General features: G+C 40.6%; 1 protein-coding gene across 1 annotated transcript in view; it reads left to right on the top strand.

Annotated features, from left to right (window-relative positions):
* The window catches only part of Gnat3 (G protein subunit alpha transducin 3), a 45,740-nt gene extending 34,269 nt beyond the window's left edge, over positions 1 to 11,471 (top strand). The window contains exons 6-8 of the mRNA XM_004839751.3: positions 6,545 to 6,674; positions 6,825 to 6,978; positions 10,009 to 11,471. Of these exons, the coding sequence (XP_004839808.1) occupies positions 6,545 to 6,674; positions 6,825 to 6,978; positions 10,009 to 10,199 (475 nt within the window). The 3' untranslated portion in view covers positions 10,200 to 11,471. The remainder of the gene's footprint in view (positions 1 to 6,544; positions 6,675 to 6,824; positions 6,979 to 10,008) is intronic.
* The last annotated feature ends 1,114 nt before the right edge of the window (positions 11,472 to 12,585 follow it).

Here is a 12,585-nt window from a genome sequence, read left to right as displayed (position 1 = left end):
TGATGTAACACCTAATATCTAGCATAGAGTCACTGCAGAAACATTATTGATCTTTACCTATCCTAGATGATGTATAAAGTCATATAGCTCTGATGTCCTGTATTAATGCCATATGCAATTTAACATGTTGTCAAGTCGGCTCTCACTTAAAAGTCTAGCCTGTTACTTTCTAGCTAGGCCATAATCATTTCAAAACCTCTAACTTTAAGAATCTTACACAACTTAAACAACAGACCTAATAGAGACTATGTATTACCCCTCCCTCTAATAACTAAACAAAACAAGAAAATAACCAAAATTAGGACTGTAAATTCCATTTGGCATCATTACAGTTCTGGTTGCTGTACTGAGGGACTAATGATATTGAAGCATATCCACTCTTCCGAGTAATGACCATCATATTTGATCATAAACATTCATGCAAGCAAGTAGATCTGTATTTATCTGGTTTTAATCTTGTTTTTTCATAGAATGGCCATGATAGATTTTTATTTTTTCTGTTTTTATTTATATGTAAGAAATATACATACATATATATCTATATGTAAATACTTTTGTGAAAAGTCTCCAAATTACTTTCATAGGTTATAATACTTTACATATCTATAAAATAGGTGTAGGCTGGGCCTATGCCTGTAATAGCAGCCCTAGAGAGGTTGAGGCAGAGGGAGCACTATTGGTTTGAGGTCAGCCTGGCCTATAGAGTGAGTTCAAGACCAGCCTAAGGGCCGGGGATTTAGCTCAGTGGTTCCGTCGTCTGCCTCGCAAGTGCAAGGTCCCAAGTGTGATCCCTGGTACCAAACAAAAAAAAAGACCAGCCTGAACTACATAGCGAGACCCTGTCTGAAGAGACCAAGAAACTATTTAGAGGAAAAACTAAAATGGCAAAGTGATATATCAGAAATCAGTTACTACAATGATAGTAATTTCTTAGAGCTGATATGACGCCCTGGAGAATCAGTACAAGAGCAAAGCTCTGGCCGTGGTCCACTTTACTGATGAGCACTTTGCTTCAGTAACAGCAGGTAGCTGGCACCGGAGAAGCACTCAGAGTTTCCTAGACCTATGTCTCCTGCTTTAATCTGCACAGGGAAAATATTATGTATCAAGCAAGTCATAGATTAGATTATACACATTCCACCTAAGATAGGCTTTCCCAAGCCACCTTATCAACAGGAATAACTGCTGCCTAATCTTTGTGCCCCCTTCCTAGAGAAAAGGCTAAACTCAGCAGAAGCTGGGTAGCGGACACGGCTCACTCTGCTGAAAAACACTGGGCCAAGGGTCCCACTGAGTAAGCCCCACTTCTAGGGAACTGTGAGTTCAGATACACACAAGGTAACTTTCCAAAGCTTCAGTTCCTCCTCTTCTAACCTGGGTACAGTATGACTTTCCCTTCTACCCCAGAGAATTGCTATCAGGAGCAAAGGCAAAGAAAACTTTGGATACTTTGGGTATCAATTTACTTTTCAGTACTCGTGTAATGGTACAAGATCCCAATGATGTATGTAAATGTATTTTATACCTAAAATGTACAATAAACTTAATGGAGGGAAAATTTACTTGTCAGGGAGCACACACAATTCCAATATGACTTCTATGCAACTGTGAGGCACTATTCTCACTACGTTATTTACCACAGTTGTTTATATTTGCCTGAAGAGGAGGACAGCTACCTCTTATCGCTGACATTAATGGATGCCTTGTAGGCTGCAAAGAAGAAAAACCATCAGGGAAAGTGAGAGTAGCTACGGACTGGAAGATTGAGCTTGCTTCACTTTGATTCCGTCTCAGAACTTACTTGGCTATTTCAATATGGAGAGAGTTATGAAGTTCCTCTTTCCTTGTCCTCAGGAACTTGTAACTTCTAAGAGTCCATGCATTTGAATTCCTGTATCTTGATAATTCTTTTATTATTTCAATTTACTAGGGACCCCTGCCAAACACAAATCAACATAAAACTATTGCACAAAAGAAAAAAAGCATTATTTTCTCTGGGGTGAAATTCTTGGTCACCATGAAGGACATTGGAGCGGTTATTCAAAATCACCTTAAAAGAGGATTTTTAAAAGATTTGAATATAGTGTGATTAAAAATATAACTGTGATTGAAAGAAGAAAATATCCATCAAAATGGAGGGAAAGAGGGGGTTAAGCATAAAAGCCAAGAAAAGGGGTACTCAAAGGCAAATGCTAACAGCATAAATGCATGTCCTGCCTAGCTGAGCAAACCTAACCAAGGTGTTCTGGGGTTTGCTTCCTACAGAAAGGCTTTTCCTAGTATTGAAACTGGGCATGAGGATCTCCCATCACAAATACCTGTCCCTTCAGTCACCTTTGTCCTGGTTCTATGGTTACACCTCATCCGATCACAATATTATATTTCTTTGTCAACAAATAATCACGATCCATAATAATTATCATATGGAGAACAGGTACACCTGTAATCCAGCAAGTCCCCACTATCTTCATTAAGAGAATGTGCAAAATCTCTCAGAAGTGTGGAGTTTGAAATTTTGCCCATGACCTAAAAACACAAAAAGGACTCCTGTTGGACCTTTGGAAAGAAGGACAAACTCCACAGTGGAGATAACCCAGCCCATCAGTGAGGGGCTGAGAGCTAATTCTGGGCATTGGAGCCACTAAGTAAACAGGTTTACATCTCAGGAGTTAACAACTTCCAGAGTAGCACCCTCATATCCAGAGAGCCCTCTGTGCTGCCTGGAAGACAGCACCACCCCAAACATTAATTAAATCAATAAGCCTGGGACAAATTGCTTAAGAGCCCTTCTGAAAAGTAAGAGATGTAACTGTATCCATGCTATAAATTCAAAGAGAGGTTTCAGTTAATCCCTTGATGTAAAAGTCTTATTAAAAACCTGGCAAATAGTAAACCCTTAAGTATGTTAAAATAAATCCAGCACAATCTTAGGATTGAGGAATTTAAGGAAGGAATAAAAAGCAAGATCTGAATAGTTTCCATTTTTCCACCATTTTGTGATTTAGGATAATTTCAATAAAGGAAGAAGTGAAGGCGTATTTGGAAACGTCCCCCCAAAAGAAACAGAAGGCTGTTTTCATCAATTAAGAAATGTTTGACTAGAAATTTAACTCTGATAAGAATGCATATCTATTTCCTTGCTTTCTTAAGAATAGGGCTGGGGATTTAGCTCAGTGGTTCCGGCGCCTGCCTCACAAGAGCAAGGTCCTGAGTTTGATCCCCGGTACCAAAAAAAAAAAAAAAAAAGAAAGTTGGCTATTAAAACTAAATGCATTGGTTTATTTTTATACAATATAATCTTAAAGACAAATGTATGTTCCTTTCTTCCATTTATTTTACAAGTCTGAGACTGCAGAGGGTTACTTAGCAGGATAGGTAATAACCTCTACTGGCACTGACCACGTAACTGTTGAACTCTTAGCCATTACTATGGATATTATGAGAAGTTTTTCTTTTAATCTGCTACTAAATGAAACAATTTTGCATTGTTGCTGTAAAATTAAACTTCTGGAGAACAAGAGATCCCTGAAGTAAAAAGATTTGTTGAGCTATGACAAATTCTAGCCAGGAAGAACCAAACCTGGGACCAATTCCCCAAGCCACCAGTATGGCCGGGCAGCATCGGAAAAGACACGCAGTCAATCTATGAAGCCGCGGTGTCTTATAATGGAAATGTAGGAAAAAGAAAGCATAACTGACCAGAGATAGGACGGGTGGACATTGCAAAGTAGGCCCTGTTTGAGGCTAGGAGGAGAGAGTATAAGAAAAAATGGGCCGGGCATTTAGCTCAGTGGTGCTGCCACCTGCCTTGCAAGCCCAAGGTTCCGAGTTTGATCCCCGGTACCAAAAAAAAAAAACTACTCATTTTTCTTTGATTGGTTAGAGTTGTAAGCAAAATGGAGTTATGCTTGGTGGTCATCCCCCGGGTGGAGGGCAAGCATGTCAACACATGTTTAGGAGGTGGTGCGGGTTTCGCTCCCTCATTCGGTTGGTTTGGCCCAAAGCTATTGGCTGGATTGACTCCCCCATCAATCTTCTGTTCTGTGTCCTCTGGACTATAAGGAAATTTAGGACCCCTCGTCTGTCTGTCTTATCAGTGCAGACGTGTAAATTTCAGTTCTAAGTACTGTACTTGTTCTCTATCTACTTGGTCATGCTGGAAATGTGCAGCACAGCGCCTTGTGCATTGCACATTTCATCCTCCTCAGTAACTCGGCACTGCGCGATACTTATTACCGCAGTTATCGTTATCACCCTTGAAATCCACCCAGCTTGGGAGCTTTTCGGCATGTAATGTCCTGGCCTTCAGCTATTGCACCAGCCCTGTGGCTTGTTATTTGCTCCTAGTCTTTGCCTCATTCAGTCTATTTTCTGGCCTGGGTTCAAAGTGACTTAACAGACACACACGATGTCAGTTCTCTTTCTTAAAGACTCCCACAGCCCCCGGCTGCTCTCTAAGGCCTGCGTTCCTCACGCAAGGGACAAGGCACATTGCGGGGATCGGTGGTGTCAGTCACGGCAAGGTTTCTCCTGCCTAGACTCCTGGCCGTGCTGCCCCTCTCCTGCCTTGACCGGGAGCTCTAAGGGCTCCTCCCCAACACTGGCCTAGCCCGCCGGCCCTCCTGGGGTGTTACTCATCTGTCATCTCGGTGCGTTGTTGATGACTCAATCCCATGTTGTGCTCCTCCCCTCCCTCTGTCTTCCCTAGGGCAGTTTCAAGTCTGTTCCCAAACACACAGAAACCATCACCACTGCCACCAGACTGGAAGCTTCCTGAGGCAGAATCCCTGGTGCCTGGTAAACAATGAGCACTCAATGAACATTTACTGAATGAGGAGTTAAAGATCCCTATGAAGTCATATAACGCAGTGGTTTTACCCTAATCGGCATGTTTCCAAGACTGTACATGGCTTGGTCACCCCGAACATGCTGTTTCTCTCATGCCTTGGTGACTTCCATGTGTGCTTTGTGTAAAAATTGTCCCTGCCTTCCCATTAACCTGAAATCTATTTTCAGGTTATATTTATTTACAAATATTCATGTGTGTCTGTCATGGCAGTCATGGTGCCAGAGACTGGAAATAAAGGAGTTGCTAAGACAAAGCCCCTACCCTCAGGAGCCTGTTGCTATATTAGGGAGGTGAATAGATACTAAACATGTAAAGGGCGTTAAAACAGTTAAGCATTAATCTTGATGATTACTATATAGGAAAGTGAATGATTACACAGAGAGTAAGTGGGGCATAAGGAGAACTACAATTAATGGACTCTAGGACAGCTTTTTTCTGAAGGCATGGCTACCGAGATCTGAAAGTTGAGAAAGAAACAGTCATGTGAGGAAGACAGAAACCTGCAACAGGAAAAGAGGCAGCTTGTGCGCAAGTCCTGGGGGAGCAGAAAGTTTTGTTTATACTGGAGGGGCTCACAGAGCAGCCTCACGAGGAGCCTGTGCCCAAGGAGAGAGAGGGAGAGAGAGATACTTGAGGGCCTGGACAGGCACCGGGCCCAGAATCCTGCAGCTCCTGAGCTGTCACAAGGGAAAGAGAACTCATTGACAGGTGCAAGCAGAAAATCGGTTAATGAGGCTTTCTTCAGTTCACTACAACACTAAATTAAGTACATTAAGACAAAATTAGTTCTACAAGAATGTTTGGGGCTGTAAGAGTAGAAAGAGGGGAAACCGATTGACACTACGCAGTGGCCCTGTGAGAAAGGAGAGCTGGATTAAAGAAATGAAACGGCTGCACTAGAGATGGTGCTGTGGATGCTTAGTTCTTGGAGACAAGGGGAAGGCAAGTTTGGAGGGAGTGCTTGGCGTTTTACTTAGTGCTCTGTCCACCATGCTGCCTTTTACCGAAACACAAAAGTGGACGGAAGGGGAAACTTTCGGACTGGAAAGTTTCATGATCCCTCAGGCCAACGTAAACCTTTCCACGTTTTGATGTTTCATCCTGGACAGTACAGTATTTATCATATAATGTTATAATGACCTGCTTGTTTTTATGTCTGCCAGGCAACAATCTCTGTGAAGATAGATCCTATCTTTTCATCTTTATGTAAGCTCATGTCGTACATTGTCTACATAGAAGGCAATCAATCATTGTTTGAATAAATAAGCGAACGTAGGAAGAGCTAAGAGAACAGGCGAGGGCCACAGCCTTTCTATAATATTGCAATAGAGGCTTCCAGTCTTCCTGAAGTTTCTCTTCATTCTAGAGAAGATGTATAAACTTTGATCAGAAACTTCCAAGGCTAGTACATTTTTTACTAAAACTCTAACCTGCTTTAAATTTTCCAGTTGCTCAAAGCAAGTGTGGGAAGTATTTTACTCTACTCATGTAGATATTTAAAAAAAAACAAAACATGAAATTTCTCTTTTTCTGTGTTCCTTGAGTTACAAGTGGACAAAGTGTTGTATAATTAATTCAAATCAAAAGAATCCCTCTCTAGGACATGGAGCGCCCTCTTATGACTTTTAATGTTAACCTGTATGCAAATTTTGGAAGATCTTTACGAGATTCATTTTTCATTTGATTTTTTTAAAGAATGTTTGATGTAGGTGGGCAGAGATCGGAGAGGAAGAAATGGATTCACTGCTTTGAAGGCGTCACATGCATTATATTTTGTGCTGCACTCAGTGCCTATGACATGGTCTTGGTAGAAGATGAAGAAGTGGTAAGTCTAAAAGACCAAGGTAAAAACCAAGCACTCGCGTGGCCCAGAAGTACTCCCAGAGACGGGCCGTGCTTCTCCCTGCTTGTTTGTGATGCCCAAGTCTCATGTGGTGCGAGTATTCATTCTACACACCCTCATCTCTTCTACCAGAACAGGATGCATGAAAGCCTCCATCTGTTCAACAGCATCTGCAACCACAAGTACTTTGCATCCACCTCCATCGTCCTCTTTCTCAACAAAAAAGATCTCTTTCAAGAAAAAGTGAACAAAGTGCATCTCAGCATCTGCTTTCCAGAGTACACTGGTGAGTCTTTTGATTCTGTAATAATAAGCTGTTATCAAGACACATAGCTTCCTGACCTTTCCTATTGGTGAGGATGAGTCATGTGATTATAGTGGAAACATGAGCATGATCCACACTGAAGACAGTCTTACAGATGAGGAGGAATTTTCTTGACAGTATTACAGGACTGCACATCCCCACTGAACTAATGAAAAAGCTTACACAAATGAGAGTTGCTCCTCTAAATAAGGCATCAGGTGACATTACAGACTGCATTACTTTGGCATGGTAATAGGAGTGCAACTTTTATTTCAGATAAGCATTTTTAATGTACATCCTAATAATGCTCTGTTAGAACTCAGTGGCTTTTCAGGGTCTGAATTGCTGCAGAAAGAGGGCACAAATGATACTGAGAGGAGTGCTGCAGTATCTTCTTTGTCAAATTTCTCTAGGTTCCAGAAATTTAGTGCCAATTCTGTTAGTCAGTGAGTAAAGGTCAAGTTCCACAGAAGTGCTGTTTTTCCTTCAGTGACAAAGTTTGGTTTTAGTGCATAGTTGGGCGTTCTGTTGTTAATGAAATTATATAAGAGGGAAATAGGTCTGGCTCAAGCAAAATTGTACAGCCAGTCTCACCTGTTAGGTGTGTGGGATAGCCCAGATGCTCAAGGAACAATACTTCATCAAAATTAGACATTTGTGCTAATCTACAATTATTGCTTATGGCATCATGATATAATTATAAATTTATTTGTATGTTCACACATTTATCATGTGATTTAAAACAACTATGATTCTAAATTTACTATTATAAACTATGTATAGACATAGTAACACACAGAAACACATCTACATCTATTTAAAAGCAGAATTTCTTAAAGTGGCTTTTAGTTTGAAGAGAAATGAACTTTTGGAACAAAAAGTACGAGGAGTTCCCACGTACTTCCTCTCCTGTCCCTTCGGCAGCTTCCTCTGTCATTAATATCTTGCACTGGTGGGATACAATTGTTATAACTGACAGAATGACATCACCGTATCATTCCACCAAGTCCCAAGCTAATCAGGGGTCGCCTGCTGTGTTGTACAGTTCTGTGTGTTTCGCCAAATACGTATCATGTATCCACCTAGGTTAATCAGTTTTCTGTTACTGTAGCAAATACTTGAGATAAAGCAACTTATAAAGACAAAGGGGTCTTTTGCTCACCGTTTTGGAGATTTCAGTCATGGGCAGTTTGCCTTGTCGCCCTTGGGCCAGTGGCAGGGAGCCCAGCAGGGTGAGGGCGTGTGGTAGAAGTCGGCTCACCTCACGGCAGCCAAAGAAAAAGAGAAAGAAGGAAGCAAAGTCCACAGTCCTCTCTGAGGGACACTCGATGACCAGAAGACCTCTGAGAATTTCCACCACCTCCCACGGGCACCCAGCTGGGTGCTGAACCTTTAACACAGGCCTTCGGGGATGTTTCAGATGCCACAAGACAGTTCCTCTGCCCTGGGAATCCCCTGGACTCCATGTATTTATTCTTCCTCCGCCCCTTGAGCCCCTAGTGACCACTGATCTGGTCATTGCTTCTACACTTTTGGCTTTTCCACAGTGCCGCATTTCTGGAATCCATACTGTAGTATGTAGCATTTTCTGATTGGCTCTTTTTCTCTTCCACTTAGGTTTCCTAGGTTCTTTTGCTTTTCTTTTCTTTATTAGTGAATTGATAGCTCATTTCATTTTATTCCTGAATAATATTACATTCCATAAACAAACTGCAGTTAATCTTTACACCTACTAAGAGACATCTTGGTTGCTTCCAGTTTTGGGCAATAATTTTTAAAAGCTGCTATAAAGCCATGTGCAGGCTTTTGTGTGGACATAAGTTTCTAGATAAATATCTAGCAGCACCATCACTGGCTTGCATAGTAACACTGTGTTTCACTGTACAGGAAGCTACCAAACTGGCTTCCAAAGTCACATTTCCATTTCGCAGTCCCAAGAGCACTGAGTTAGAGTTCCTGTGATTCCACACTCTGCCGATCTTTGGTTTTTCCAGTGCTTTGGATTTTAGCCAGGTTCTGTTTTTGCTTTTACATTTTAATATTTTTTCAGGACTGGGGATTGAATACAGCTGTGTTCATGCTAGGTAACCACTCTGCCACTGACTTACATTTTCAGCCCGTCCTGTTTTATGGTATTGAAGACTTCTCCTCACAGAATTTTACTCCTACTAACAGTAAAGTGATGAAAAAGTCTTACCTCCTTAGAAGATGTTCTTGGTTGTTTCTATGTCAAGTTCTCATGAAGTATATTCTCTTATAAAGCCAATCAGTAGGTCACTTTTAGCAGCCCTATATTTGTTGGCCTTCCTATTTCATTTCTTCTTTATCTCAGTTGGACCACTGTATGTTCTGCCACTACACTTTCTCCAGCACATCTTTCCTCATGTTATTGGTCTACTAAATCCTCAGGCAGTAACCTAGGCCATAATCTGCCCGGGTTCATCTGTTCTATGCCTCCTACAGTCCATCTACAAAAGTCACTCATTTCCACCTGACCAGGTCCTTCCAGCCCAGTGAGGTAGGCCATTTCCCTTGCTCTTTTTGGCTTTTGGTCATATGTTTGTCCTCTTTCTTCTAAAACGTTTCTCCAGGTACAGCTTAAATACTCCCTTCTTCAGCCATATTGACACCCAGCATTTTCATTCTCTTTCTCTTCTTGTTTGTACTATATACATGCATACTCACAGGAGCATGAACAAACAGGACCTGGTATGTATGTGGATCTGTTTTACTCAGTTGCTGTGTAAATCTATGGGCACGTCCATGTCTTATGAGGTGTCTGGTGTGGCAGTGAATGTTAGCCCCCAGAACCCCAGTGGGGTGAGCATAGCTTCCAGCACCAAGTGCACTGCTAAGTCCCTGATAACTGACCTTTGCCATTTTGATTGCGTGATAGTTGGTACTTTAAGTATCAGTATGCAAGGTAAAATTCCTAAACTTACCGATAATGTTTATAATTGTACTATTTGTACCATGCAATGAATATTTGCTTCTTTAAAATTTTGTTTACAGGCCCAAATACCTTTGAAGATGCAAGCAACTACATCAAGAACCAGTTTCTAGACTTGAATTTGAAGAAAGAAGACAAGGAGATTTACTGCCACATGACCTGTGCGACGGACACACAAAACGTCAAGTTCGTGTTTGATGCTGTTACAGATATAATCATCAAAGAGAACCTGAAAGACTGTGGGCTTTTCTAACCCTTTCCTCTTCCCTTCTTGCTCACGTGATCTTTTCAAGATACAAAAGAAAGGGTGCGATGTGATTAGTTTGAATAGATATAGGGAATAGTATAGAGAACTGTACTTGCATTGTAAAACCTGTTCCCCTACAAAAATTTTAATGTTATGATCACTTGCAACCTGATCAGTTTCAATTTCTCCATCACATGGAAGACATGGTCTCTGATGTCAGCAGATTTAAATACATATATTTTGGTAACTGCAACAGTAGAGGTCAGTGATGCTGAATTTTCTTGGAAGTAAGTTTCTGTCAGTGGCTTATTTTTCATCATAGATTAGTGAAAAAGCGGAGTATTGCATATCATTTCCATAAGCCAGATCTTAAGAGGCAACCACTCCCACACTGTGCAGTGTTCGTAATTGGTCAGTTAGGCCTCACCTCAGCAGTTACAAAAGAAATATTCACTGTGCATATTCTTGTTGAAGGGCAGTTGCATGTGCAGAATAAGTCTGTATGATTTTATCTGCCACACTCTGCCCTTAAGGCCAAAGTTACCTTGGATTTCCAAACTTTAATAATGCACTTTTTTCCACCGTCTTGGAGAAAGAGGAGGAAAGTTATGGCTGAATACACAATGTAGGGCTGAATTTACCCCCTGGACGATGGTCTTCACTGAAGAAGTTATTCCTTGCTTTTTTTTCCAGAGTGACAGGAGATTTTTAGATGATGACTTGAGCTTCTCTATTGGTACTTAATGGTACTTCTAAATATTATATTATATTTTATTCTAATCATCAGGCCTACTTTTGCAAAGCTAAATTGTTACCTTACAAATTAATTCATGTTATTTATGGGGATAAGAGGGGATTTGTGTGTGTGTGTGTGTGTGTTGTTTTTCTGTTTTGTTTTGTTTTGTTTTTTGCAAAGTGTCAACTATTTCCAAAATGCACTCTTTAGGCCTGGCTTGATATCGTTTACCCTTCCACCCAGATGAGAGGTGATATGTAAGTCAGACTGTTAGATCTCCGCATACTATTTGTAACGACGCTGAAGAAAAATTTAATTAGATCTTTAAAAGCTAAGTGAGATGTAGGGAATCTAACAAGCAACTTGTCAGTCTAGATTTCTGGTGAGTTTGGATAATCCTGCCTCTAGGCATAGGTACTTCCTGTGAGTGACACATTTCTATCCTGAACAGGTGAGAACGGCCGTCACTCAGTAAATAATTTCGACTCCAATGAAAGGTTAAAAATACCATCAAATGAAAAATAAATTATACTTAATTGTAATCCCTTTGTAGAACATACCTTATTAAGGAGCCCAAGACACTCAGCACAGAAAAGCATGAGCAATCACTGCAATCAAGCATCGAGAGAGATCCTGTGGCTGAGAACCAATTTCTGCAGAGCAACAAGCCAGCGTTTTGTTAGGGGACATTCACTGCTACGAGAATGTAAATTAAGATTACAAATACTGTAATCTCCTCCCTGGAGTTTCTTTGTTTTGTTTCCTTTTTGCTGTGTTGAGGGTTGAAGCCCAGGCCTCCAAATGCTAGGGAAGTGCCCAACCACTGACTGACACCCTCGGCCTCACCCACTGCTTGTCTTTTTCTCCCCGCTGCACCATGACCAGTGACAAAAATATATTAATTGAAGTATTGATATGATCATTACTTCGATATTGCTTGATTTTGGTTTGAGACAGGGGCCTTCTCCACTGTCCAGTCTGGCTTTGAGCTCAAAATTGTCCCCTCTCATGCTCCCAAATAGAGGGGACCACACCCCGGGACACCACACCTAGCTTGAGATTGACCCTCACTCTGATTTAAACTTTAGATTCCTCTTTAAAATATAATAGGGGGGTCAAAATGCTCAGCTTACCTTTTAACACAACATAATTCATTTTGTAAAAAGTGACAAGCATGCATTTACTTTATGAAATACTATTCTATAGGGACTTTAGAAACAATGTTAAATGATCAAAAAAATGTAAATCGGTTCAGATTCTTTTAAGAATTTTTAAAAAATTTCTTCCAGTCTTATGATTCAACATAAAAACATCTTTTCTTCATGGTCAAAAATAGTGCCCTGCTAAACAATGAATTGTAGTTAAAGAGCGAGAATTTTAGTAAAGAAATAAAGACTTTTCTTATTTACTTTATGAAAGTAATCTTTAAAACTTAATTTTTCCTGTTTCATTTTTAAATTTTCAATGTGAAAAGGCGGTGTAGCTGCACAGAGTTTTGAACTGGCAGTAACAAAATGAAAGCATGGGAAGATTTACTTTCACCTGAAGAAACTCCCACTTTGAACAGCAACGTTAAAGTTGGTTAAAATTCAAATGACAACTTTAATTGAAAATTCAGTCTTCTAATTGTACTGTCAGTGCCTTGCTTTTAAAGAG

The sequence above is a fragment of the Heterocephalus glaber genome, unplaced genomic scaffold (assembly GCF_053883595.1).
Source record: "Heterocephalus glaber isolate CG9 unplaced genomic scaffold, H.glaber_assembly_v1.0 deba00000676, whole genome shotgun sequence".
Taxonomy (NCBI): Eukaryota; Metazoa; Chordata; class Mammalia; order Rodentia; family Bathyergidae; genus Heterocephalus; species Heterocephalus glaber.
The sequence above is the reverse complement of the archived record's forward strand: the minus strand, read 5'-3'. Positions and strand labels throughout refer to the sequence as shown.